General features: G+C 45.2%; 1 protein-coding gene across 1 annotated transcript; it reads left to right on the plus strand.

The window, feature by feature from the left end:
- Positions 1–266: 266 nt before the first annotated feature.
- LOC146752755 (myosin-binding protein C, fast-type-like) lies at positions 267–24,251 on the plus strand. Its single transcript, XM_085531272.1, has 3 exons — positions 267–522; positions 2,175–2,447; positions 24,244–24,251. The coding sequence occupies exons 1-3, from the start codon at positions 363–365 to the stop codon at positions 24,249–24,251; spliced, it is 441 nt and encodes a 146-aa protein (XP_085387398.1). The 5' UTR covers positions 267–362.
- Positions 24,252–26,316: the final 2,065 nt, after the last annotated feature.

The following is a 26,316-nucleotide window of genomic DNA, read 5'->3' on the forward strand; positions in this document are numbered from 1 at the left end:
TGTCATTGGGTGGAAACCTCTGCAGAAGCATGTTTAGAGCATTATTAATCAGTAGAAGGAGATGTTTGGTTGATTTTTACTTAGTAAATCCAGCAAGAAGACCAAATGAAATATCGTGAATTGCTCAGCACTGACACAATGATGAGTGCAGGAACAGAAGGTGATACTTTTTCAGAGATGTTGCAGCAAACATTGACCACGTTAGCCTGATATAAATTGAAATAACGAGGCCTTTGCTCCTGACAGGTGCTGCAGTGAGATTTACCAAGAAGAGCAAAGATGTAGAAAAGATCTGCGCTTGGCTGCGTGAGGAAGCCAAACTGCAGGCTGAGCTTTCAGACACAGGCGCTACTGTGGAGTGGATGAAGGATGGGAAGGAGCTCAAGGCCAGTGAAAATTATGAACTGCAAATTGTGGGGAAGAAACACACCCTGAAAATTCACAACGACTCAATGGATGATGCTGCAAGTTATCAGTGCATCTGTGAGGGGGATAAAATGCTCTATCAGCTTTCAGTGAAAGGTATGTGACAGTCTGGGCTGTCCTCTTCCTGCCCAGGGCCAGCAGACTGCATTCACCTGACTCCCCGACAGTCCAGCTGTTGTCAGACAGCATCTGGGGTGTTTTCAGTGGCTGTTTTGACTTGAACTGGCCAATCTGATTTGTAGAGCCATTTGATTTCTGTGTTCTGTCCTGTGATTCGTCCCTAAGATATAGAGGAAATCAAGGGAAAGACAGGAAAAAGAGCATCCCAGCCTTCCTGCTCTTCAGTCAGGGTGGCCACAAGAGATGATGTCAACATCTCTTTTTGTAGCAGTGATCCCAAATGTAGAAAACACCTGTGAAGAGTCACAGGGACTAAATTGATGGAGAGCAGAACTTCCTGCCAAGGCTTGTCAGCTAGTCTTAATTTTGCTTTTCTTCTCTCTCTTTGTCATGTTAGCATAATATTTCATACTGGCAGGTCTGCCCATAGAATTAACTGGCACAGGCTGCCCAGGTAGGTGGTGGGATCCCTGGAGGTGTTCAGGAGCTGTCGAGATGTGGCCCTGATGGATGTTATCAGGGGGCATGGTGGGGTGGGTTGGGGTTGGAATCAAAGGAGGACCCCCATGTATTTCATCGGGAAGCACTACTGGTAATAAGACCTTTGGAGCAAATCCTGGTAGGGCCACGCTCAGCTGGTCCAGTCTGGAGGCTGTTTCTCCTTACTGCAGTATCTGCAGTGAAAACCAGCAGCTGCTTTTGTGTGGTTGGGCTCACATCCAGCAGTGGTGACGGGACTACAATGATAAGAGACAGTTCCTGAAAAAATGAATGAAATTTGACTGTATGATAGGATGGAGTTAAATGTATTGACAGGATCTCAGTCATCCCAGTGTCCATCAGCTGGCTCTCGAGCTCCTAAATACAGGCATTCTGTAGAACGTTGTTGAATTTGTATTATACATGCGTGTTCTTGGAACTGCAGAACAAATGCATGCATAATCCAGACTTTGATTTTAGCAGCTCTGACTGCGCTGTCTCAACAGACCCAACTCAGTTGTGTGCGCTGTTTTAAAATGATATGTTAACAAGAAGTTGGAAAACAAGCTCAATTACCCTCAGTAAAATAGGACCATGGCCTTAGGCTTAAACTTTTGGCTAAGACAGTGGTGAGATTTTGAATCTTTGAAGTCAATTATTCCACTGTGTGTTAATAAGGGCCAGTTTTATCATCTAACTTTTGCACTCCAATTAATTTCCATAAAGGAATTCTTTTTCTTCTTTTTTCTTTTCAGTCCTAAGTGATATCTCTATCTTTTAGGCTCGATTTGTTTGCCAGGGGGTTACAGTGCAGTAATAGATACCCCCTCCATTGATTTCCTTCTAGTTTGCTTGTTCCAATTCTTTCCTCAGTTTTCCTATTTTAGACATTTTCTTGAAGCCTTGGGCTTCTTCCTTTGGCTCTGTCCCCTGTCCAGTGTACGTCCTTCAACTTGTGGAGATAAGGTAATCTGGCACGTGGTTTATAAAAGCTGCCAATTTGCCAGCTTCTGAATTAGAATCTAGCAATTAGAACTAGGACTAAACGTGCACGTTTGATCTTATGATAAATGAATGCCTCATGGTCACCAATGTCCCTGCAGTTCTTTACCATCGTATGTATTTTGTGTCTTCATATTTTGTTTCAGCACTGGCAAACTTCGTAATCAAAGAGACAAGTGGAGGAGTAATCAGGGCCGTTGCTGGAAAACAAGCTGAATTTGTTTCTGAGACCTCTGAAGCCAATGTCATGGTGAAGTGGTACAAAAATGGCAAAGAAATCAAGACCAGTAAGAAATTCACAATGGAAGATAAAGGGAAACTGCATAAGCTTGTGGCTTCAGCTGTAACGAAAGAAGACGAGGGAACATACATCTACACAATTGGAGATGACACTCTGATTTTTGATTGGAAAGTCTCAGGTAAGTTTGTGAGGCAAACATAGGATCACAATGCATGTAAAGCACTTCAGACTTAATTCATTTTATTTGTCCAACGCTGTGGGTTTCCAGTATTTAGGACAAAGATTGCATAGCTCTATTGAAGCAATTCTGACCTTCCTGTTGTCCCTATGCAAATCCACAGTATGAGCAAATAATGTAACTGTGTTGTGATGAATTCAAGACAGCCTTAGCTCCAGCTGGGGCTGGAGTCACGACTTGAGCCCTGACATCTGGGCTTCATTCATCTAGTTCATGTATTGCCTCAGCACTTACATCATCTTTAAACCTATGACTGAAATGGTCCTAAGTTATTAGCATGGGAATCCTGTCTCCTCTTTGGACAAATTAAACTCCACATTTGGAGAGTTGAGTGTCTCCTGCTGTACCCGAAGGACATTGTGATCTCTGAGGTGTCTCCCTGAGGTGCTGTAAGCACAGCCATTAGCTCATAGCGCAAGTAAAGCACTGTTAGGTCAAGCCTGGAGGAGTAATGCTTGTCACTGACATGTTCCTGTTCAGGGTGGAGCTGGAGGGTAAAATAACACAAGAAATTGTCATTGAAATTCAATATCTGTGAAATTCAGCTGGTTGCATTCACAGAACCTGGCGTTAAGATCTGTTTTCTGTTTTATATCTTGAGCCTATTTTCCATAACCCAGTCCTCATTTATGAACTGAAGCTCTACTGAAAGCCTTTCGCTGTGTATGCTCATGCTGCAGTGCAGCGCTTGTGACCTTTAACAGCACATTCATGTTCCTCTGATCACAGGATCCTTACGGTTGATTAAGACCCTCTAGTCCGACTGCTCACCCATCACCACCGTGATGCTCACCATCAGCTTAGCTAAAAACTCAGCAGAGATGATAGATCAAGCACAACACTGGATTTGGGGTGGCTAGAGATTCCTAAGATATTGAAGGATTGCTTGCAGGTGGTGTTGGTTCAGGTATTCACCCTGCATCCCACCTGCTGTTCTGTTTGGTTGAGAATCATGCATTCTGCAATTTCACTTTGTAATTCAAAGACCCTGGCTTTATCTGTTGAAAAACTGATCTAAAACAAGCCAAGAAGACTCCGTTGGAACTGGTTGATGCAGAACAAAGGCATCCCCAAAGGACAAGTTGCACTGTTTGATGAACATTATTGGATGAGAGCTAAGCTAAGATTTAAAAAGTTCTGGGGCTGTCTCTGAGCATCAAATACAGAGGAAGCCTGCATGATTCCCTGAGAATGGATACCTCCTACTTTGGTGTAGGGTTAAGGGAACACTAGCAGTAACTCCTATCACAAAATGTCGCATGGCTCAGACAAAATGCCATCAAGAGGGCTTAATTAGGAGCACCAAATGGTCGCAAGATGGTCTTAGGGCAGGGAAGTAATCTATCTATGTGATATTGATTGATGCTATTAGTTCTTAACAGCTTGACTCTAGAAGGACTGTTGTTCTTTGGTCACCTAGTTATAAAAGAATAAATGGCTCCTGTCTATTACAATTTTTAACGCATTTTTTGTTCACTGATGCCATAAATGTTCCTGGCATAGTAATTGGCCTTGGTATATTCAGTGACTGAAAGCAACAGTTGTTGCTCTAAGAAATGCAGTACAAAGCTAGGTCTGCCTGTAGCTGACAGCCATCAGCTTGCTCCTCAGGCAGGTTCTGTCTGTGTATGGGAGATCACAATGTGAACCACTGATTGATCAGCTGAGGCAAGTGTGGGGTCAGCTGTGGGAGCACAGGTGAAAGTTATGTAGCTGTGCTCCCTGGAGGGGTGGAGTTCGACTCCACCTCCTCTGAGACCTCATTTAAGGGCTGACCCTCACTGAGGCAGCATCTCTTGGAGATTGCTCACCAGGGAGGATCGCCTCAGCTCTGGTGAGTTCCCTTTTCCTTATATCTTCTGTATTTCTACCATTTTGCTTGTAATTGCTATCCTTGTTAATACCAGCATAGTTATTGCCAATACATTTGGCAAGCCAGGCAGGAGCCACTGACTTGGCATCTAGAAATATAAGGAAAAAAAAAAATGTCCTTTGTGTGGAAAATCTTTAATTGGTACAAGGGGGAGAAGACCACCCCCTTAGGGACATGCCTTCCTGGACAAATTCCAGGTTTTGAGGCGTCCCCATATTACCAATTAGCAACAATTATTGAACAATGGGGCCCTTTAAGAGTACCAAATAACATGGACGCCTATTGTCTAACTGATTACTTTCTAGGACTACAAAAAGATATCTTAATTACAAAAGAAAAGCGAATGGCTGCATCTATGGCAGCCTGGCCATTATTAAATGCTTTAAATCGGGCAGAGATAAAATCAAACAACATTGCACATGAAAATGAATTGTTAAAGGCCCGTATTGAAAAATTGGAGGGTGAGATCAATCTATTGACAGGAAAAAAACTGTCATTTTCTTCCTCCAACCCTCAAATTAGATACATTTCATTTAATGATGATCAAGATCCTGAAGAAATGAATCAAAATAAGATCACTAAATCTGATCTAGAAAAACCATCTGAGACGGACTCGCTAGAAGTCCGTCCAGTAATAACTCAAAAAACAAAGAAAATTCAAGATCGACCAGCAGGAGTGCCTCCTGATCAATGGCCCCCTGCCAAATCTGTTTTACATGTAACAGCCCGTCCATATACGCCTACTGAACTCATGGACCTAGTGCAACGATTTAGGCAAAGGCCAAGGGAAAGTGTTCCGGCTTGGTTATTACGGTTATGGGATTCAGGGGCAGATATTGTACTGGTTAGTGGCCCCGAAGTATCTAAGTTGGCCACAATAACAGTACATCCTGCCCTTCGGCAGAGACTGTATGCTGGGACTCAGTTCCCTGAAGAAAACCATTCAATTGTAGAATGGATAATGGCTGCTTGCCGCATGGTGTGGACAAATAAAACTGACATGCCAGTAAACACAGGGATGTGGTCTTCTATGGAAGACCTTCAAAATTATATATGCGAATTAGGTATGAGAGAGGCTATCTACGAAGACACATTCGATAGCCCTGATATGGTTAAATTTTCTGCGGGAATGAGGGACCTAATTTTACAGTAAGCACCCTCTCATATGTATGGAACCTTGGTTTCCATACTTAATCCAGTAGTATCCGCAGAGGCAGTAGTCCAACAAGTCGCCCAATTGGTAGCAGACCTCGGAGAAACTGAGCGTTTACGAGCTAAGCGCAATATCAGGGTGATTGAGGATGCCGAGGCTTTTCCAATAGTGCGAGCCAGAAGATCGGCCCCGCGAACTTCTCGGGCAGGACCTGTTAGGGTATCCCGGAAACAAATGTTTAATGATCTGCTCCGGACAGGCGTTCAGTTTTCAAAAATTGATGGGCAGCCCAATCAGGTTCTCCTTCAGTTGTGGAAGCAACTGAAGGATGAACAAAAATTTCAGAATAAACCCAAAAGGCCAGGGATAAGATTTATAGAGCGGCGACCAACAACAACATGGAATTTAGAAGATTTTATAGTTCCAAATAGGAAAAAGAAGCCACCTCAGGTGCCTCGGGTTATGACACCGGAGGTATCGGAGGTAAAAGACTTGAATCTGGCTCAGTTCATGGCTTGACGAGGGATGTCAGTCCTCCTAGGGCCTCTAGACGGGACCGGAGGCCCTATGTGGAACTGACGATATACTGGTCCCGAAAGAATATACAGAAGGTTATGGCCCTAGTTGATACCGGGGCAGAGACATCTATAATATATGGAGACCCAACTAAATTTAAAGGTAATAGAGTGATGATTGGAGGTTTTGGGGGACAAACCATTCCGGTCACCCAAACCTGGGTAAAACTGGGGGTCGGGCGTCTTCCACCACGGGAGTACAAGGTATCCATTGCCCCAATTCCAGAGTATATATTAGGAATTGATATCCTGTGGGGTCTGGCTCTCCATACAACAGTGGGAGAGTTCCGATTGCGGCAGAGATGCATTAGTATCCGGGCAATCCAGACAATATTGAGAGGCCATGCAAAACATGAGCCTATTTGTTTGCCGAAGCCACGCCGGATTACTAATGTGAAACAGTACAGACTCCCGGGTGGGCAGGATGAAATAACAAAGACGGTGCAGGAATTAGAAAGAGTGGGTATTATAAGGCCTGCACATAGCCCATATAACTCCCCAATATGGCCAGTGCGAAAACTGGATGGAACATGGAGGATGACAGTAGACTATAGGGAATTAAATAAGGTCACGCCACCTGTTCATGCGGCTGTACCCAATATTGCCTCCCTAATGGACACACTAAGCAGGGAAATCAAAACATATCACTGTGTCTTGGATTTGGCGAATGCATTCTTCAGTATTCCAATCAGTGAAGAATCGCAAGATCAGTTTGCATTTACATGGGAAGGGAGGCAATGGACTTTCCAGGTCCTACCCCAAGGGTACGTACATTCGCCCACTTTTTGTCATAATTTAGTGGCACGTGATCTGGCTAAGTGGGAAAAGCCAAATAATGTCAATTTATATCATTATATTGATGACCTCCTGTTAACATCCGATTTGTTAGAGGCGGTGAGACAAGCAGCAGATTTGTTGATAGCTTACCTGCAGAAAAGAGGGTGGGCTATAAACCCACAGAAGGTGCAAGGTCCGGGGCTATCTGTAAAATTCCTGGGAGTAATTTGGTCCGGGAAAACCAAAGTACTACCCAGTGCGGTAGTAGATAAAGTCCAAGCGTTTCCAGTCCCTACAACATCAAAACAATTGCAAGAATGTTTGGGTATATTGGGGTATTGGCGCTCCTTTATACCTCATTTAGCTCAGCTATTAAGGCCATTATACAAGCTTACAAAGAAGGGTCAATCATGGAATTGGGGAAAGATAGAACAGGATGCTTTCCAACAGGCAAAACTGGCAGTTAAACAAGCTCAGGCGTTGGGTATATTTGATCCGACCCTCCCAGCTGAACTAGATGTTCATGTTACTCAAGATGGTTTTGGCTGGGGCCTGTGGCAACGCCAGAGTTCTGTTCGAACCCGCATTGGATTCTGGTCTCAGGTTTGGCACGGAGCAGAAGAACGATATAGCATGATTGAGAAACAGTTATTGGCTGCCTATTCGGCATTACAAGCAGTAGAGCCGATAACGCAAACAGCAGAGGTCATAGTTAAGACTTCATTACCAATCCAGGGGTGGGTGAGAGATTTGACTCACCTTCCTAAGACGGGGGTGGCCCAAGCACAAACGGTGGCACGATGGGTCGCCTATCTAAGCCAGAGAAGCAGTCTGTCTTCATCTCCACTTAAAGAAGAACTACAGAAGATCCTAGGCCCAGTGACGTATCACAGTGATACATCAAAAGAACCGATGGTTGCTCCACCAGAGAAGAGTCCCGTTCAGGAAGGAAGATATCCTATTCCTGAAGATGCCTGGTATACGGATGGGTCCAGCAGAGGCAACCCGAGCAAGTGGCGAGCAATAGCATACCATCCCTCTACTGAGACCATCTGGTTTGATGAGGGGGATGGTCAAAGCAGCCAATGGGCAGAATTGCGAGCCGTGTGGATGGTTATAACTAAAGAACCTGGTGACGGCGTCCTGAACATCTGTACAGATAGTTGGGCTGTGTACCGGGGGCTCACTCTGTGGATTACGCAATGGGCTACCCAGGAATGGACTATCCACGCCCGACCGATTTGGGGTAAAGACATGTGGGTAGACATTTGGAATACGGTCAAACACAGGACAGTATGTGTCTACCATGTCTCTGGTCATCAACCCTTGCAGTCACCAGGAAATGATGAAGCTGACACACTGGCCCGAATCCGATGGATTGAGAATTCACAATCTGAAAATATTGCCCGTTGGTTACATCAGAAGCTACGGCATGCTGGACAGAAGATAATGTGGGCAGCTGCTAAAGCATGGGGGCTGCCTGTACAACTATCTGATATCGTTCAAGCATGTCAGGATTGCGATGCTTGCTCAAAGATGAGACCGAGACCGTTGCCTGAAACAACATCCCACATTGCTAGAGGATATAGTCCTCTTCAGAGATGGCAGGTCGACTACATTGGGCCCCTCCCTCGGTCTGAGGGGGCGAGATATGCCCTGACCTGCGTTGACACTGTAAGTGGACTGCTGCAAGCCTATCCTGTACCAAAGGCAAATCAAGCATACACAATTAAGGCACTTACTAAACTGATGTCTGCATACGGGACACCTCAAGTTATCGAGAGTGACCAAGGGACTCACTTCACTGGAGCGATGATACAGCGCTGGGCAGAAGAAAACAACATTGAATGGCGATTCCACCTGCCATATAACCCAACAGGGGCAGGCCTTATTGAACGTTATAATGGTATCCTTAAGGCTGCCCTGAAAACAGACTCTCAGTCCCTGCAGGGGTGGACAAAAAGATTATATGAAACCGTGCGGGACCTGAATGAAAGACCTCGGGATGGCAGACCCAGTGCCCTGAAAATGTTACAAACTATATGGGCCTCCCCTCTTAGGATCCAAATTACAGGCACCGATAATAAGGTAAAACCGCAGGTTGGTACTGAAAATAATCTTCTGCTCCCTGCCCCTGAGAATTTAGAACCGGGAATCCATAAGATAAATTGGCCTTGGAAGGTGCAGGTAGGACCCAAATGGTGTGGCCTACTTGCACCTTGGGGGAGATTATTGGAGGTGGGAGGTTCAGTCACCCCCTCGGTGATAGGTACATGGCCTACTGACATCGTGGTCAATACTCCGGCCTTTATTGCTAAAGGAACACCTATTATGTCCCTATGGCAGATCAAGACTCCTCCTCTGGTGCCAGATATAGTTATACAGCCACAGATATCTGGCCAGAGGGTATGGTATCGGAGGCCGGGACATAATCCAGTACAAGCAGAAGTATTGACCCAAGATAAGAATACGGCCTGTATCTTGCCCTGGAGGGCGGATCTTCCCCTCCTAGTACCCTTGAAACATCTATATTACTCTCCTTAAGATTGATTCTAAGCCTCTAGGACCATTACTCTGGACTGATGAAACGCAGACGGACCTGCACTTCAAGATGATTTGTCTCCGGTAACATCTATCAAGCACTGGCCCATGGAAGATCATAAACACCCATCCAATCATCATCATTTGAATAATATCAACATCTAATGCGACGGGAGATTGTATCAGTGTTGTGATTGGGTCTCTGTAATAAGGGGAACTCACCTAATCATTGGTTCACGTTGTGAAGGGGTGGAGTGTATGGGAGATCACAATGTGAACCACTGATTGATCAGCTGAGGCAAGTGTGGGGTCAGCTGTGGGAGCACAGGTGAAAGTTATGTAGCTGTGCTCCCTGGAGGGGTGCAGTTCGACTCCACCTCCTCTGAGACCTCATTTAAGGGCTGACCCTCACTGAGGCAGCATCTCTTGGAGATCGCTCACCAGGGAGGATCGCCTCAGCTCTGGTGAGTTCCCTTTTCCTTATATCTTCTGTATTTCTACCATTTTGCTTGTAATTGCTATCCTTGTTAATACCAGCATAGTTATTGCCAATACAGTCTGGATGGAATGAAGGGCATGAAATACTGATGTGCTCATCAAACGCTGCTTGTTAGCTTAGAGACAAGGTGTTGAATTGGTTTGTTCATGTATTGCAAACAGGTTACTTAGCTGCCTTCATTTTAGCTTCAGAAGAAATGTGCAGAATACAGAATTGATTAGAAGAAATAAGAACTGTCTGCATAGAACTTACTCTTTCCTTACACAGGAGAATCAAGCACACGTTTGTATGTGAGTACCTCCAGAGGTGAAACTTGATCCCCCAGATGTAATGAGCAGAGACATTACAATCAGTTCTAACTGTATCTTAATGCTGTGCTGAATAAGCCTGAGTCAGGATGTAAACCACTTTCTCTTTTTTTCTTCAGATGAAGCCATTAATTTTGTCAGCAAGTCCAAAACGACTCCAGAAATATCAGTCAGTCCTTCTGAAGACCTGGAGCTGGTGTGTGAGGTGTCAGCTGCAAGCGGAGCTGTCATATAGAAGAAAGATCAAATAGAGGTGAAGCAGGACCAGAGGACAACCATCATCTCCCAGGGGACGCACCGCAAGCTCATGGTCAAAAATGTGACCCTGAAAGACCAAGGGAGCTACAGCTGTGAAACAAAAGATGACAAAGCAACATTCCAAGTGAAAGTCAGAGGTGAGAAAATGCTTGGAATCCCAGAGATAAAGGAACACTTCATTTTGTGTGTCTTGCATTTGGAGGATCAACTTACAGCCTCTCTGGTGCAAAACATTTTGGCTATAGGACTTTCTTTGTCATCTAGTGTCATAGCAACACTTTTCTACATGTGCTTTTCCATCCAGGAATGAATTACTGCAACAAACAATAGGCAAGGAGGGTAACTTGTGCAGCTCTTGTAGTCAGCTGGTGTCTGCAGGGTTACAGTGCAAGAGCACACCAGGCATGCAAGGAGTGAGAAAAGGGGAGGTGTTTGATGAGATCTGGTTACAAAATTTGAATGACACAATGAGGTGGAAAATGCCACTAATCAGACTCATAAATGGCCTGGGTTGCAAAGGCCCACAGTGCTCATCCAGTTCCAACCCCCTTCTTCCTATGTGCAGGGTTGCCAACCAGCAGCCCAGGCTGCCCAGAACCACATCCAGCCTGGCCTTGAATGCCTGCAGGGATGGAGCATCCACAGTCTCCTTGGGCAACCTGTTCTAGAGGGCCATTCCCTTCTGATTTACTGGAAATGTAGAGAGACATCAGAAGAAACAAAGAGAAGGGAGGAGGTTCAGCAGTGCATGCAGGTGTTCTAAATCTCATGTCCAAATCTGCTATCAGACTGCGAAATGTTTAGATTTATGATATGATATGAAATGATATGCCTATTCATTTCCCAAGGCAAAATAGAGGGGAAAGTATTTTCCTGTCTTAATGAGGCATCATGATGGTCCCTGTGAAGGGCAAGTATAATGAAAATGGGGAACTGGAGTAAGCTCTGCAGCAGACTACAGCAAAATGGTGTGACTGTTGTGATGTCCCTGCAGAGAAAGAAGACGTGTTTACAAACAAGGACAAGGTACAAAAGGAGGTGAAGGCTGCACTGACTCAAAATGCCACGCTGAGCTGCGAGGTGGCCCAGGAGAAGATGGAGGTGAAGTGGTACAAGGAGGGGAAACTGATCACCTCGAGCAAGAAGTTCAAGGTGGAGTCAGAGGGCAAACAGTGTCGGCTGGTGGTGATCCAGGTAGAGAAGAAAGATGCAGGGGAGTACAGCTGCGAGGCTGCTGGCCAGAAACTCACCTTCAAGATTCATGTCACAGGTGAGAGAGAACACATTTTGGCCTTTCATTCTAGAATGTTTTAGAAAACGGTCATTAGTTTGTAAGTTTTCCCTGCTATGCTTAAAATTTTTGGAGCTGAACTTTGGGGTGGTTAATTTCTGATGAGGAAATTGAACAAATTATTCTAAATACAGTTGTGAGGCAGCTCCATCTTTTAAAATCTTCAGGAATTTCCTTTTGCTGTGGGAATGAGGCCATAGACAAGAAAGTTCTGATTGCACTTCTCCATTCCCACGTGCCTGTACCACTAGAACAACTCTGCAATGCAGCTGCGTCTCAGGAAGTTTCAGAACAGGGGCTTTGTGTCAAGCACTAGGGGGTGTGCTCTATGTAACATGTTTTTGTCTTGGAAGGGCTCATTTAGCATGGGAGAGAATACTACAGGAATGTTTTGTATAAGTTGATGTTTTGAAGACATAAGTAAATGGCAGCTAGGGGACGAAAGAGTCATGAGAGTCATACAAGAAGCATCACAGAATGCCTTTTGTTGGAAGGGACCTGGAGGATCATCCAGTTCCAATCTCTGTCCTGGAAAGGAACACATTCTTTGAGACTAGGTTGCTCTAACACCCATCCAGCCTAGACTTGAATATTTTCAGGGATGGGGCATCCATAAATTGCACAACTTCTCTCCACATCATTCTCTTGGGGCATCAGACTGGGAGAACTGATTCATTTTTCTGACTCCTTCCCCAAAACCTGCTCTTCTTTCAAGAGGCCAAACTAATGTATCTCTCTCTTTTCAGAGCCAGAATTTGTATTTACAAACAAGGAGAAGGTACAGAAGGTGGTGAAGGCTGCAACAACAGAAAAATGCCACGCTGAGCTGCGAGGTGGCCCAGGAGAAGATGGAGGTTGTCATCAATTTATAAGCAATGAGCCAATAATGTTCCAATTATAAACTTTTATTAATTGTAGCGGGTAAAACTAAAAGGCAATTCAGTGCTGGGCGACAGGGGGATTATTGTTCCTCCAACTGCCGCGCCGTCCCGTCCCTTGCAACTTCTTTTGTATTGTCCATCCCGAGCGTATTGTCCTTTAATTGGTCGGTTGTGATCGTGCGACTTGGTGTGTCGTTCCTTGGTTGGTCCTTCCGTGGAACTTTGTATCCATCGGGGCGCGCTTTGCCTGTAACTACGCAGAGTACACAATCTACCCATAAAATTAGAGTGTTCTGCAACCTTTGTGGCCTCCATATTCCACCATTATATCCCGGTCCTAATGAACAAGCACTCCACCACAATGCTACCACATCCCGGTCTTAATGAGCAAACATTTTATCACAGAGGTCAAGTGATAAAAGGAGGGGAAACTGATCACCTCGAGCAAGAAGTTCAAGGTAGAGTCAGAGGGCAAACAGCGTCGGCTGGTGGTAAGCCAGGTGGAGAAGAAAGATGCAGGGGAGTACAGCTGCGAGGCTGCTGGCCAGAAACTCACCTTCAAGATTCATGTCACAGGTAAGACAGGTGTTGTATGAAATACAGCAGAGAACAGTAAAGTAAAATCTAGTTTCTATTATACTGCACCTGGATCACTGTAGTCTGTGCTGAGGTTTTTTCCCTAGACTTGATTGCCTGGGTTTGTAGAAAGTATTTGGTTTCAGTATGACACAAAGACCTGTTTCAGTCTGTCTGTAGAGCAATAATTAGTAATATATGTACAGTGGAAGCAATATTCAAGATATTATTCAAATCTCTCCTGTGCCTGAGATCCCAAACTGTAATTCTTGTTCACCTAAACATTTGACTAAGATAAGTATGTGCAGTGAGGCTGGAGTGCATGTTCTACGTGCAGCCTTTCATGGCAGGAGAAGCAGGAACTTCTCCTAGTAGTACACTGCCTTTTTACTATGCCTTTATGTTGGAGGCTGCATCTGGATAGGTGAGTCTGCTACTCACAGTAAGAGACCTGGTAGAGCTGCCTATTGCCAGAGCTCAAAGTAAGATAGATATCTGCAAATCACACACAAAGAACAAAGGACTGCGTTGGTGAGCATATTTCCTTTGTGCCTTTGACAGTCACAGTTGTGGCAATGGTAGAGGCCATGAGGAGTCTGTTCAGGAAGCCAGGAGTACTGTTCTGGGTCATGAAAAGGCAGCCAGTGGTTTGACTATCACATGTTTATGTGTTTTGATGTTTCACAGTGGGTCTTAAGTAAAAGGAACTCAGGTTTTGGTTGCCTGCAGGACAGATGTTCTTTAGGGTTCAATATGTTTGCATAGTGACTTGCAACCATGGGACTGGTGTTCAAGGACCCTCTTGGTTCCTTCAGTTCCTAGGTTCTTTCTTGCCTAGATTTGACACTTTGTTTCAACAGAAGAGCTGATATTCTCTAGTGAAGGCTATTAGTTTGGGCACAAGTGGTAACCTAAACCTGTTCCAACCTGTACATACAAACCTGCAAGTTGGTCTCATTTCGGTCCCTCAGTCAATACTTTTTCTTTTCTTCCCTCAGAGCCAAAACCTGTGTTTATAAACCAGGAGCAGGTGCAGAAAGAGGTGAGTGCTGCCCTGGCAGCAAGTGCCTCCCTCAGCTGTGAAGTAGCACAGGATCCAACCGAAGTAAAATGGTACAAGGATGGAAGACTGCTTGCCTCCTCCAGAAAGTTCAGAATGGAATCTGTGGGCAAAACACGGCGTCTGGTTGTGGAGCAGCTGGAGAAGAAAGATGCTGGAGAATACATCTGCGAGGCTGCTGGCCAGAAGATGACCTTCAAGTTGGAAACAACTGGTGAGCATTCGCTTTGGGAGCACTAAGCAGCTTTTTATGTGGCTTAGAGGAAGACTGGCTGTCTTCTACCCTGTGGGCATGGAACAGCCACAATTCCCCCCGGAACAACATCAATGACCCACACCACAAGTTGGATTCTCCTTTTTAATGTAGTGGTAGCGAGGTGAAAATCTGGCTGTGGAATATTTTTGACTAAGGAACTTCTACTTTAATTTCTAGATGCGCTGAATTACCCTCTGGAGTGTCTTTCTGAATATATAAGCAACCATGGGTGACTATGATCCTGATTTATATCTAGGTTCAGGCTTACTTTTTCAGTTAGGTTAGATCAATAGCTCCAGAGAAGGTAGGGAAATACAGCAGTTCACTGATACCATGTGTCAGAAGAATGCAGCTCAGTGCTGGGCAGTTTGCTGCTTCATTCCCTCTTACAAGTTGCACCCAAGGCTGGAAAAGACCACTGAGATAGCTGAGTCCAACCCAGCCCACTCTCACTGGACTTACTAACCACGTCCCCAGTGCCACATACCCGTGGCTCTTGAGCACCTCCAGTGACTGCGGTATATCAGCGTGGTTGCTTCAGTTGTGGGAGTTTTCAGACACTGGCTGTTGTTCTAGCGAGACAAAAAACCAAAACTGATGGAACAGTGTCTATACAGGAAGCAACTGGCTGTCCTGATGGCTGCCAACAGTTTTACACAAGGTGTGTCATGCAAGCTTGCATGAGTCTGGTTTAAAAACTTGCTGTTCTGATGGAAGGAGAGGATGTTGGTACAGGATAACTGCGGGATTTGTGCTCTCCCGACATCCAGTTGCAATCACAGCTTATTGTTGCTATAGAAAACAGCTTCTCTGTAGACAAATTGAGTTAGTTCCAATAAGTGGCTGAAGCTTTAAGTGATCCAAGGTGAAGCATGATCCAAACTGGAATTTAACTAATTGTAGTAGGGAATCCAAGCCTTAATGAGATGAGTTATTTAAAATATGAGTCCTCCATCTAAAACAGCATTGAACTCTTACTCTGGTTTATGATAGAAGTGAGAGTTTAACAGCAGAAGTCTGAAGTTATGCTCCATATTTCTCATCACTCAAGAGAATATTTGAATATATGAATTCCTTTGGCTATGTTAGAGCTCATAATGAGGTCAGCTGATGTTCTTTAAATGCTCGGAGTCTAGCAATGTGGGGAAGTGGACTGCTATTTGCTGTTGAGCTTTAGGCTAAGAAGCCTGATTTTAGAGGACTGTGGACTTCCCCTTTCCCTTCCCCTCTCCTCCCCTTCTCCCTGGACTGATCCCACATGGTTTGAGAATGATTTCAGATCAAGGTAAATGAGGAATCGCCGTGTGAAAACCTGTTGTTTTACTGCACTATAAGAGACACTTAGTCAAAAGACAAGTGTGTGTTCCAAGCTTGAGATTGCAGGAGATCCTAGAAACAACTCAGCTGCTCAAACCTGCAGTCTGGCTGAATCTTTTATTGTCAGTTTTGGTCAGGAGGAGATGCTTGAGTAAGACAAATAAAAGGTCACGGGTAAGTTGGTCCTTCTTGTGATATACTTGTAGGCTTTCATCAGGGAGAAGCTTAATTAGTCCAAATAATCATAGCAGAAACCACACCAAGAGCATGAGAGTGAAATTTATACTTTCTTGACGTGAAGGAAAATTTTACCTGGTTCTGCCATTCCCCAAATATTTGTTTCCTTATGACAAGAAGAACTTTGCAGAAGTAATTTTTTTTTTCAGTCTTGCGTGCAACACAAAAAGGGGTAAAATCTAGGAGGCCACCTGAAATGTTTTTTCCATCTGGAAGGATCCATTTAACAGCACCCATGGACCTGGTTATGAACAAAACTAAGTTCCCAACTAAATCCACATTCTTCTTTCTCCTTCTCAGAATTGCCTGTGAAAATCAGCAAACCATTGGCAGACAGTAGCGTCATTGAGAAGGACAAGGTCACATTTGAGTGTGAGCTGTCCAGGCCCAACATGGACGTCAAGTGGTTCAAGGTATGGCATGTAATGGTATTTTCCTTTCTGACTTCTCTGGAAATGAATGAGAGCCTTTAATTTCACTTCCAAGGGATGCGAGTCTGAGCTTTTCCTTGATAGCTTTTTCACTGCTCTCTTTTCTTTATGCTCTTTTATTTGCCCAGATCAGCACTCTTTGTTATTATGTCCTGAGTTCATTTATCAAGTTGAAATTGAAGTTTGTTTTGGTTTTATTGTGAACTTTTTAGGTCATGCTGCACAAAATATTGTTGGTTGAACTACAGTACAGTCTTGAGCTTCAAGTCTAACACAGAAATTCTCAGCCGGGATTTTGTAGCCTTGTTGTGAACTGGGTTTTTGGGGTGAAATCTCAGTTTTCTTTGCACCTGACAGTGTGAGAATTTGCTCTGGCACTTTGTGTACCTCCCTGGTGCTCAGCTGTTCCTTCCCTTACTTGGGGATAACGTCATTTATTCAAGGTGATGTCCAAACAGGCTTGTTAACAGTCCTCCGCAGTGCTTTAAGCTGTCATAGGTCAGCCAGAATTTATGCATGTTCTATAGCCATTCCTTCATGTTGAAAACACTGCACTGTGCTTAAGCTTCAGCATATGTTCCAGTAAGCACAGTTCCATTAATTCTAGGGGAGTGGGTGAATTAAGCATAGATCTGAAGGCTCCCTTTGCTCAGTGCAGAGATGGAAGGACTAATGGAGATCTGACTTGATATTTTCCCTTCTAGGATGGGAAGGAGCTCTGTCAAAGTAAAAAAGTGGGCATTACTTCCCAGGGAAATAAGAGAAGTCTCATTATTCACAAGTGTGAATATGAAGATCAGGGAACATCCACATGCTGAGCAGCCTAAGACAAGACATCAGCTACCCTAAAGGTTCATTTTATGTTTAACTGAAAGAGCAAATAAATCCTCTTGTGGTATTTTGCACCACGGGAAGAAATGCTTCATGGGCAGTTTGGGCATTTCTTGGTTAGTCCTTTTGGATACCTTTCTCTTTCTTCTTTATGCTCAAGACAGATTTTCCCTCCATGTGTTGCATTGGTTAAACCCCAGTTTGTAGCTCATCATTGGGCTCTGAAGCATCAGACTTGTTACTGAACACACGGGTCTGCTGTGCCCTGGTAGATGCCGCCTTCCCAAGGGACGTATGAAAGGATGCTTTTTTCTGATTTCCTACTAGATGCTGTCCTCATGTGGCCACTTGGGTTCAGTGTTAGCATGAACATGAACATGTGTCCTGTCCCATGACTTTGGTGAACTCTCATTTTCTCTCTCATTCTGCAACCAGGTTGGGTTGCTGTTTCAGTACTGGCTGTTTTATGTAGCCATTCCATTTGTTCTGGTTTACGTTCTTTTTTATTTTCTTTTTTTCAGGCATCATTTCTATACAGTAGACAAAGCCAGCCTATTACATTTGATTTACAGGTTTTAGCTTTTGCTGGTAAGCATTTCAGCTCTCAGGCAGTTTTACCAACAGCTTTGAAGAGCTGAAATGAACCAGCCTGGACACGATGGTGTGTTTTTGTTGGTGTAATGAATTTATGAAGTTAAACTGATTGACCCCATAAGGTTTTACAGTGTATGACTCACGTCTGGCAGAGTTATCACAGCAATGAGTTTATATACTTAGCATTTCAGGAGGCAAATGGTTGGGGATACTCTTTCATTTGCTTGCGTCTCAGAGTGAATCACTAGTATGTGAACCATCCTTCATCTCCTTTGTATTGCTTTTGTGTGTGTCTGTGTGTGGTTTCCCCTGTGAATTTCATTCTTTCCAGTTATATGGAAGTTCTCTTTTGAGCAGTGAAATTAGATGTTCCATCATCAGTCATAATGGTAAAGCTGAGTTGCCATGTTATCTGTGTCCTTTCTGTCTGGCGTCTCAATAACTGCTGCCCCACCACAATATCTGCCTAATACTTCAGCTCCATGGATGCCTCCTTGTGCAAACTGAGAGCCTGTATTTGGTGTGCATAGATCTGGGCTTACATCTGTGCTGGTAAATGCACTAGTGCATGGGCTAAGCAGTCCTGCCTCCTGTGCTGTGGGCATTGAGATGGGGCTCCTACAAGCTGCCCATTGCAAGATATTTAGAAACTAATTGCTGCGGAGGTTTCCATCCTCTTTTCAGACTAACTAAAATTTGGTTAGTGGGATCAAAACAGAAGGGGCAGGGAGGGAGAGCTGACCAAGGACTACTGATGGAACAACTATGAATCCTTGGTTCCTCAGGATTCCCTGCATCAGCAGTTGGCAACAGGAGTAAGGGGGCTCAGGAGGACACTGTGGAGTAGTGTGAAAAATGAGCGAAGAGAGTTACTAATTGATGCCTCTTGGAAAGTAGTCCAAGAGTGGTCCTCTTCCTAAACTCTCCTCTTGTGTGTGGTTTTATCTTTATGAGGTGTTCATAACAAGTGATGTGTAGATCTCCCTTATCTCATAATGTCTTTTCCTGCCTGCAGTGAATATGCAGGATACTGGATCATATACCAGCTTCTTTGAATTACTGCTCATGTCAGGAGATAAAATCTGCCTATTCTTTGAACTAACACTGGCGAGGGTTAGTTATTCTGGCTACCGAGAGAATGACACAGCAGATTAAACTCTTTCATTTCCTTCTTTGTCAAATGCCTTTTCATCTAACTGTGTGTCCCATAGAAATTCAGAGCAGTGTTGGCTGAGGGAAGTGGAAATATTTATCTCCTGTGTGTATCTGCCACCCTATTTAGACATGCTGGCAGAGCGCAGAGATTGGAGGAGTTGGATTAGGCAGTAGTTTCCCTATTGCTCACAGAACCACTTTTTCTGTGGTCTCCCAGCTACCCTGTGCCCAGTGGCCTATGCAAGATGGAGCGGAAAAGGCTCATTTTATGAACAAACAGGAACCTTTCTGGTCAGATTAATACCTGTGCTCTTTTAGAGAGATTTAGATACTAGAGATTTTAGGTACTGGAATAGGCTCCCCAGAAAGGTGGTTGAATCACCATCCCTGGTTGTGTTTAAGAGCCTTTTGGATGTGGTACTCAGGGATATGATTTAGTGTAGGGTTTTTAGAGTTAGGGTACTGGTTAGGCTGCGGTTGGACTTGATGATCTTCAATGTCTTTTCCAACCTGGGTAAATCTATGATTCTATGCAGGAACTCTTCTCCTGAGGTTAATCCAAGTTGTATCCAGGCCCTTCAGAAGGAAAGGGATATAGCAGCACAGAAATATGGCCTGATTCTGACATAACTAAATGCAGACCTGGAGAGTTAAAAGGGATTGTGTGATGTTCAAAGGATTTTGAAGCAAAGATGTCCCCTAGGTAAGATTTGTGGCTGACATTCCCCATACATTGTTTGTAGGCACACAAGCTAAGGAGAGACTAGTGATGAGCATGCAGAGAAGCCAATGGTTCAGACAGGTTTGTAGTGACACAACACTGTAGAGTTCTGTCTAGTTCTCCTTGGCATAGTTTGGAAAATAAAGATGAGGTAATTGGTGGTAACCAATATGGCTTCATCAAGGTCAAGCCATGTCTGACAAACTTGGTGGCCTTTCATGATGGAGTAACAGCATCAGTGGATAATGGGAGAGCAACTGACATCATCTACTTGGACTTGTGCAGAGCATTTGATCCCGTCCTGCATGACATCCTGGTCACCAAACTGGAGAAAAATGATTTTGATGGATGGACCAGTTGCAGGATAGGGAACTGTCTGGATGGTCACACTCAGAGAGCTGCAGTCAATAGCTCAGTGTCCAGGTGGAGGGTGGTGTTGGGACCAGTGTTATTTAACATTTTTGTAGGCAACATGGAGAGTGGAATCAAATGCAGCCTCAGCAAGTTTGCAGATGACACCAAGCTGAGCGGTGCTGTTGATGTGCTAGAGGGAAGGGATGCTACTCAGAGGGACCTGGACAGGCTGGAGAGGTGGGCCCTTGGCAGCCTCATGAACTTGAGTGTGGCCAAGTACAAGGCCCTGCACCTGGGTCAGGGCAATCCCAAGCACAGGCACAGGCTTAGAGGAGAATGATTTGAGAGAAGCCTTGACCCTGAGGAGAAGAGTTGGTGTGGAGGGAGGTGTCCCTGCCTATAGCAGGGGGACTGGAACTAAATGACCTTAAAGATTCAGTCAGTTCTATTGTTTTTCTACCCTTAATTTTGCTTGAAAGGTTTTAGAATAAATGAGATTCTGGTTTCCATGAAAACTGTTTGCAGGGAGCTCCATTGTAGCTAGTAGGTCTGTCTTTAAGTTCAAGGGCAATAATGCATTGACTGTGTTGAAGAGAGAAATGACTCAGGAATGGATGATGGTTTAGAATAAAACATAATCCTACTTATTTTCTATGCAAATATGTGTAAGGAAAAGATGCTGCACTCAGTTCTGGAAATACCCTGACAAATATATCTCTACTGTTTCACAGCTGGAGATATCAAGATTGTTAAAGCACTGGAAGATGTGGAAGTGAATGAATATGGGAGTGCATCTTTTGTCTGTGAGATTTCACACGATGAGGTTCAGACCCAGTGGTACAAAGAGGACAACAAGCTGAAGGCTGATGACAACATCAGAATGCAACAAGATGGTAGGGTGTAAGCGGGGGGTCTTTCTCCTGAGTGGGGGGTGGGTTGGAGATCAAGCATATAAGACATCTGAAATGAAGTGAAGAGGGTTCAGAAGCGAGTTCCCCTTTTGTTTTGGGACTGAGGTTTAGGTGGAACAAGTGACATGGTGGGATGCTTAGTGTGGGAAGTGTGATGCTATCCCACCATCCCACACTGCTGGGAGCAGGTAGGAAATGAGTGCAGTTATTTCCAAAGTGGGGGTGAACAGGGCAGTCAGTTCACCTCTCCAAAGAGGTTTTGTCTGACTGTGAGTGTGATCCTTCTGTATCAGATACTTTGAATTTGACGGTGGCCGCATTTGATCAGTCCTTGTAGAAGCCATGTTTAGATTCTGCTTTGGTCTGCTCCATTTCCAGTTCAAAGTTGTTGGACACTAAATGAGACAGCTGCATCTCAGTAAAAGATGTGTTTGAATAGCTGTGATGTGCTTACTATTCAGATTTACAGAGCTGAGGTTTTGTCCTTGGCTATAGCAAAGAAGTCAAATCAGGTGAAATTAATTGTATTTCTGAACTAGACAAGGTTAAGTTTGGTAGCACCTAAATTTGGTGCGGTTTGTCATTGATTTCATCTGAAAGAAACTTGCAGGCTTTTTATCTGCTGTTGTCCCCAGCGTAAGATTATCCATTCACATCCTAAAGTACTTGTTATAATTTCAACTCACTCTTATTTGAATAAAAGCCTCAACAATTGGGAGCAATTTAATAAGCACAGAACAAGAGCTGGACCTTGCATTTGGTAGATACTGTACAGTATTACTTCATAGAAATGTAGTCAATGGCATTCCCTATAGACAATCGTTTGTTTTATCTTTAGAGTCGTTCAAAGAACCATTGTGAACTTGACATTAATTGGAATGGAATACACGCAAGAGACTTTCCTCTTCTTCCAATTGTCCTCATCCTTTCTTCTCTTCCACCCCTGCTTTGCAGATTACCATATAGAAATCACCAGGAAGTTGGAGGACAAGACAGCTTTGGAACGTCATTCTGTCATCCTGTCCTGTGACTTCAGGCCTTCTCCAAAGGTTGTGAAATGGTTCAAGGGCCGCACACCCATCGAGCCCTCTGAGAAGTACAAGATCAAGAGGGATAAGCATTCAGTAGAGCTCAGAATTCTGAAGCTGAAGCCCGATGATGCTGGTGTGTACAAGTGCAAGGCAGGAATTGCAGAGACTGAGGCCACGCTGACAGCTGAAGGTATGAGCAGGGAGGGTGGCCTCTTCCATGTCCTATTTCACCTCAGATTTCTCTTCTTGAGGTTGACTTCTGCCGTTCTCTCCTGCTAACTTTATACATGTATTATCTTCACATAGATGATTACACAAAGATCATCTAGTCCAACCATTCTACCACATCCCAGTATGATTTATAGTAACAGTGGTAACAGTTCACCTTGTTTCCCCACAGCCCGCAATGTAGAAGTAACGAAGCACCTGCAGGATGTAGAAATTGAAGAAGAGAGCTCTGCTGTCTTCTCCTGCGAGCTGTCCCATAATGACGAGGATGTGGAATGGTTCCTGAATGGCAACCTCCTTTACACCAACAATTACAATGACATCAAGAACGTTGGCAATTGCTGCACACTGACAATGAAGCAGGTTAAGCCTGAGGATGCTGGCACAGTGACAGTGAAGTCAGACAAGGTGTCAGAAAGCGCACCTGAAGGTGATAGGTGGGTCTGATCACACCCCTCCTGGATGTAAGAGATGCTAAGGAGCTCCAGTTCATTCTATTGTGCAGCAGTCCTGCTTCTAAAGCTGACCTCTCTGGGGTGACAAGTCATCAGAGGCTTTCTTCCAGTGGAAGGTTCCATTGCAGCAGATATCAAGGAAGGAGGATGGTTTTGGTGTCCTGCCAAAGCATTCCATTGCTTTTTATCATCATTTTACTTAACACAAGGAGAGTTACAGGAGCAATTTCTTTTACTGCTTCAGTAACATGCAGTGTCAATGCTGTTGTCTCCAAGGATTTATGACTGAAGGAGAGATCATTCAGTGTGTGTTTTGCCTCTGGGATGACTAATGACCAGGCTGTGAGCAACCTGATCTAGCTGTGAATGTCCCTTTTTATTGCAGGGGAGCTGGGCTAGATGGCCTTTAAGGGTCTCTTCCAATTCTAAGGAACTTGTGCCTGAAGTGCAGAAGTGGATGAATTATACCACTTCTTCATATCCTCCCCATGATTACAGAGGAAATACAACAAAACAACATGCATGGTCTTACTGTTGTCATTTGCTTGAATACGAAGACGTCTCTTTTTTATGGTTGAGATTTTTGTTGGTATGGGTCAGGAGGAACTCACACTTTTTAGCTTTCTCAATAGGCAAAAAGTTCCAGTTGCTGCAAGCCACCGAGGTAACCAATAGAGGGGCCCTGATCCCCCTTGTGCCATCGGGATGCTCTGGCACGGGATGTGCCTCAAATTCAAAGCTCCTTCCCACCTCCCAAGGAAAAGCAAAGCAACTCAAGCATCTCCAGCAAAGCTGCCCAGCAGACAGCAGGGAATGCAAACAGCTTCTGGCTGCTCCCCTGCACTCCTGTCCTAAGTAAGTGACCCCTCGAGGACTGGATGGGAAATCAGTGCATGACACACGTGAGTGTGCACAGCATTGTGCAAAGCAGTGGGGATCCATGTGTGTGTGTGTGTGTGTATTTGTGCATGGATGGTGTTGTACACACATTTGTGTCCATGAGTGTACAAACCAGTGGTGTTGCTCAGGTGTGTGTAGGTCTGTGGGTATGTGTGCAAGGACGAGCATGCACATATATGTACGTGCACAGGGGTGTGCAGAGTGTTGGAGCTGCACAAGGACATTGTGGTACCGGTGTGTGCGTGCACTTTGGGAGTGAAAGGAAGGGGTTACACATGTGTGAGTGTGTGTGCGCACAGGGCTGCACTAAGGGATGTGGTTGTGTGAGTGTGTGTGAGCACATAGATAGTGCGTGGATGCGGTGGCACAAATGTGTGCTTGCACAGGGCTGTGCTGAGGAGTTGGGCTGCACACAGGTGCACACAAAGGGATGTTTGAACCCTTTGCCCCTAAGAACAGTTTTCCAGTGTCTCTCGTCCAAGAATTCTTTGAACAGCCTGCAGCTGACTCTCCTGAAGCTCAGGGTCCTGACTTTGCTTTTTGCCAGGCCCGCATTCCTTGAGATGAGGAACTCTAGGAGGGCATGGTCACTACAGCCCTGACCACCTCCAGTCTTAACCCCTGCTGTGCAGCATGTCCAGTAATGCTTCCCTTCACAGAATCACAGAATCACAGAATCACAGAATTACCCGGGTTGGAAGGGACCTCAAGGATCATGTAGTTCCAACCCCCCTGCCTAGCAGGGCCACCAAACATACACATTTACTAGATCAGGTTGCCCAGGGCCCTGTCCAACCTGGTCTTGAACACCTCCAAGGACGGGGCATCCACAACCTCACTGGGCAGCCTGTTCCAGGACCTAACCACCCTTCTAGTAAAGAACTTTCCCCTAACATCCAACCTAAATCTTCCCTCCTTCAACTTAAAACCATTTCCCCTAGTCCTGCTATTATCAGCCCTTTCGAAGAGTTTACTCCCCTCCTGGGAGTAAGTTCCCTTCAGGTATTGAAAGGCTGCAATGAGGTCACCTCGCAACCTTCTCTTCTCCAGGCTGAACAAACCCAACTCCCTCAGCCTCTCCTCATAGGGGAGGTGCTCCAGCCCCCTGATCATCTTTGTGGCCCTCCTCTGGACCCTTTCCAAAATTTCCATATCTTTTTTGTACTGAGGGCTCCACACCTGGACACAGTACTCCAGATGGGGCCTCACAAGAGCAGAGTAGAGAGGGACGATCACCTCCCTATCCCTGCTGACCACCCCTCTCCTGATGGAGCCCAGGATCCCATTTGCTTTCCGGGCTGCCAGAGCGCAGTGCTGGCTCATGTTAAGTTTCTCATCTATCAGGACCCCTAGGTCTTTTTCAGCCGAGCTGCTCTCAAGGACAACTCCTCCCAGCCTGTACAGGTGCCTGGGGTTCTTCCGGCCCAAGTGCAAAACCTTGCACTTTGCCGTGTTGAACCTCATTAGGTTCACCTGAGCCCAGCTTTCCAGCGTGTCAAGGTCCCTCTGAATGGCATCTGTTCCCTCCACCGTATCGACTGCACCACTCAGCTTGGTGTCATCAGCAAACTTGCTGAGGGTGCACTCCATTCCCTCATCGATGTCATTAATAAAGATGTTAAAGAGCACCGGTCCCAAGACAGACCCTTGAGGGACACCGCTCGTTACCGGCCTCCACCTGGACATAGAGCCATTGACCACCACCCTCTGTCTGCGGCCTTTCAACCAATTGCTTATCCATCTAGTTGTCCACCCATCAAATCCACCTCCCTCCAATTTGGAGATGAGGATGTGATGGGGGACCATGTCAAAGGCCTTGCTCAGGTCCAGGTAAATGACATCGGTCGCCTTCCCTTCATCCACCAACGCCGTCACTCCATCATAGAAGGCCACAAGATTAGTTAAGCATGACCTTCCCCTGGTGAAGCCATGCTGGCTGTCTCGGATCACATGCTTGTTCTTTATGCGATCAAGCATGTTGTCCAGGAGGATCTGTTCCATAATCTTCCCAGGCACAGAGGTGAGACTCACCGGCCTGTAGTTACCCGGGTCGTCCCTGCTCCCCTTCTTGTAAATGGGAGTGACGTGACCCTTCCTCCAATCATCCGGGACCTCACCTGACAGCCACGACTTCTCAAATATGATGGAGAGCGGCTCAGCAACCACCTCAGCCAGCTCCTTCAGGACCCTGGGATGCACGCCATCTGGCCCCATAGACTTATACTCATTCAGTCTAAGGAGGCACTCTCGGACTTGCTCTACCCTTACAGTGGGGAGGGATTTACCTCCTTGGTCCCCACATGGAGGTATGGGGGTGCAAGACTTAGGGACGTGAAAAAGACTAGAATCCTGGCCACCAGTGAAGACCGAGGTGAAGAACTCATTCAGCACCTCAGCTTTCTCTTCATCTGTTGAAGCCATTTCTCCTTTTAAATTTACCAGAGTAGGCACGCCCATTTTGGCCTGTCTCTTCTGGCCAATGTACCTGTAGAAGGTTTTCTTGTTGTTTTTCACATCCCTCGCCAAGTTCAGTTCTGCCTGAGCCTTGGCTTTCCTGATCCCACATCTGCAAGTTCGGACGGCATCCCTGTATTCT

This window comes from Coturnix japonica, unplaced genomic scaffold (assembly GCF_054131305.1).
Source record: "Coturnix japonica strain WE unplaced genomic scaffold, WE-NBRP24 Scf041, whole genome shotgun sequence".
In the NCBI taxonomy this organism is placed as follows: Eukaryota; Metazoa; Chordata; class Aves; order Galliformes; family Phasianidae; genus Coturnix; species Coturnix japonica.

What these genes read in the sequence shown, in the direction of transcription:
- LOC146752755 (XM_085531272.1), top strand. Translation starts at nt 363, where the DNA reads ATGAAGGATGGGAAGGAGCTCAAGGCCAGTGAAAATTATGAACTGCAA. An exon ending in CTATCAGCTTTCAGTGAAAG is followed by an intron (nt 523 to 2,174) that starts GTATGTGACAGT and finishes ATTTTGTTTCAG; the next exon opens with CACTGGCAAACTTCGTAATC.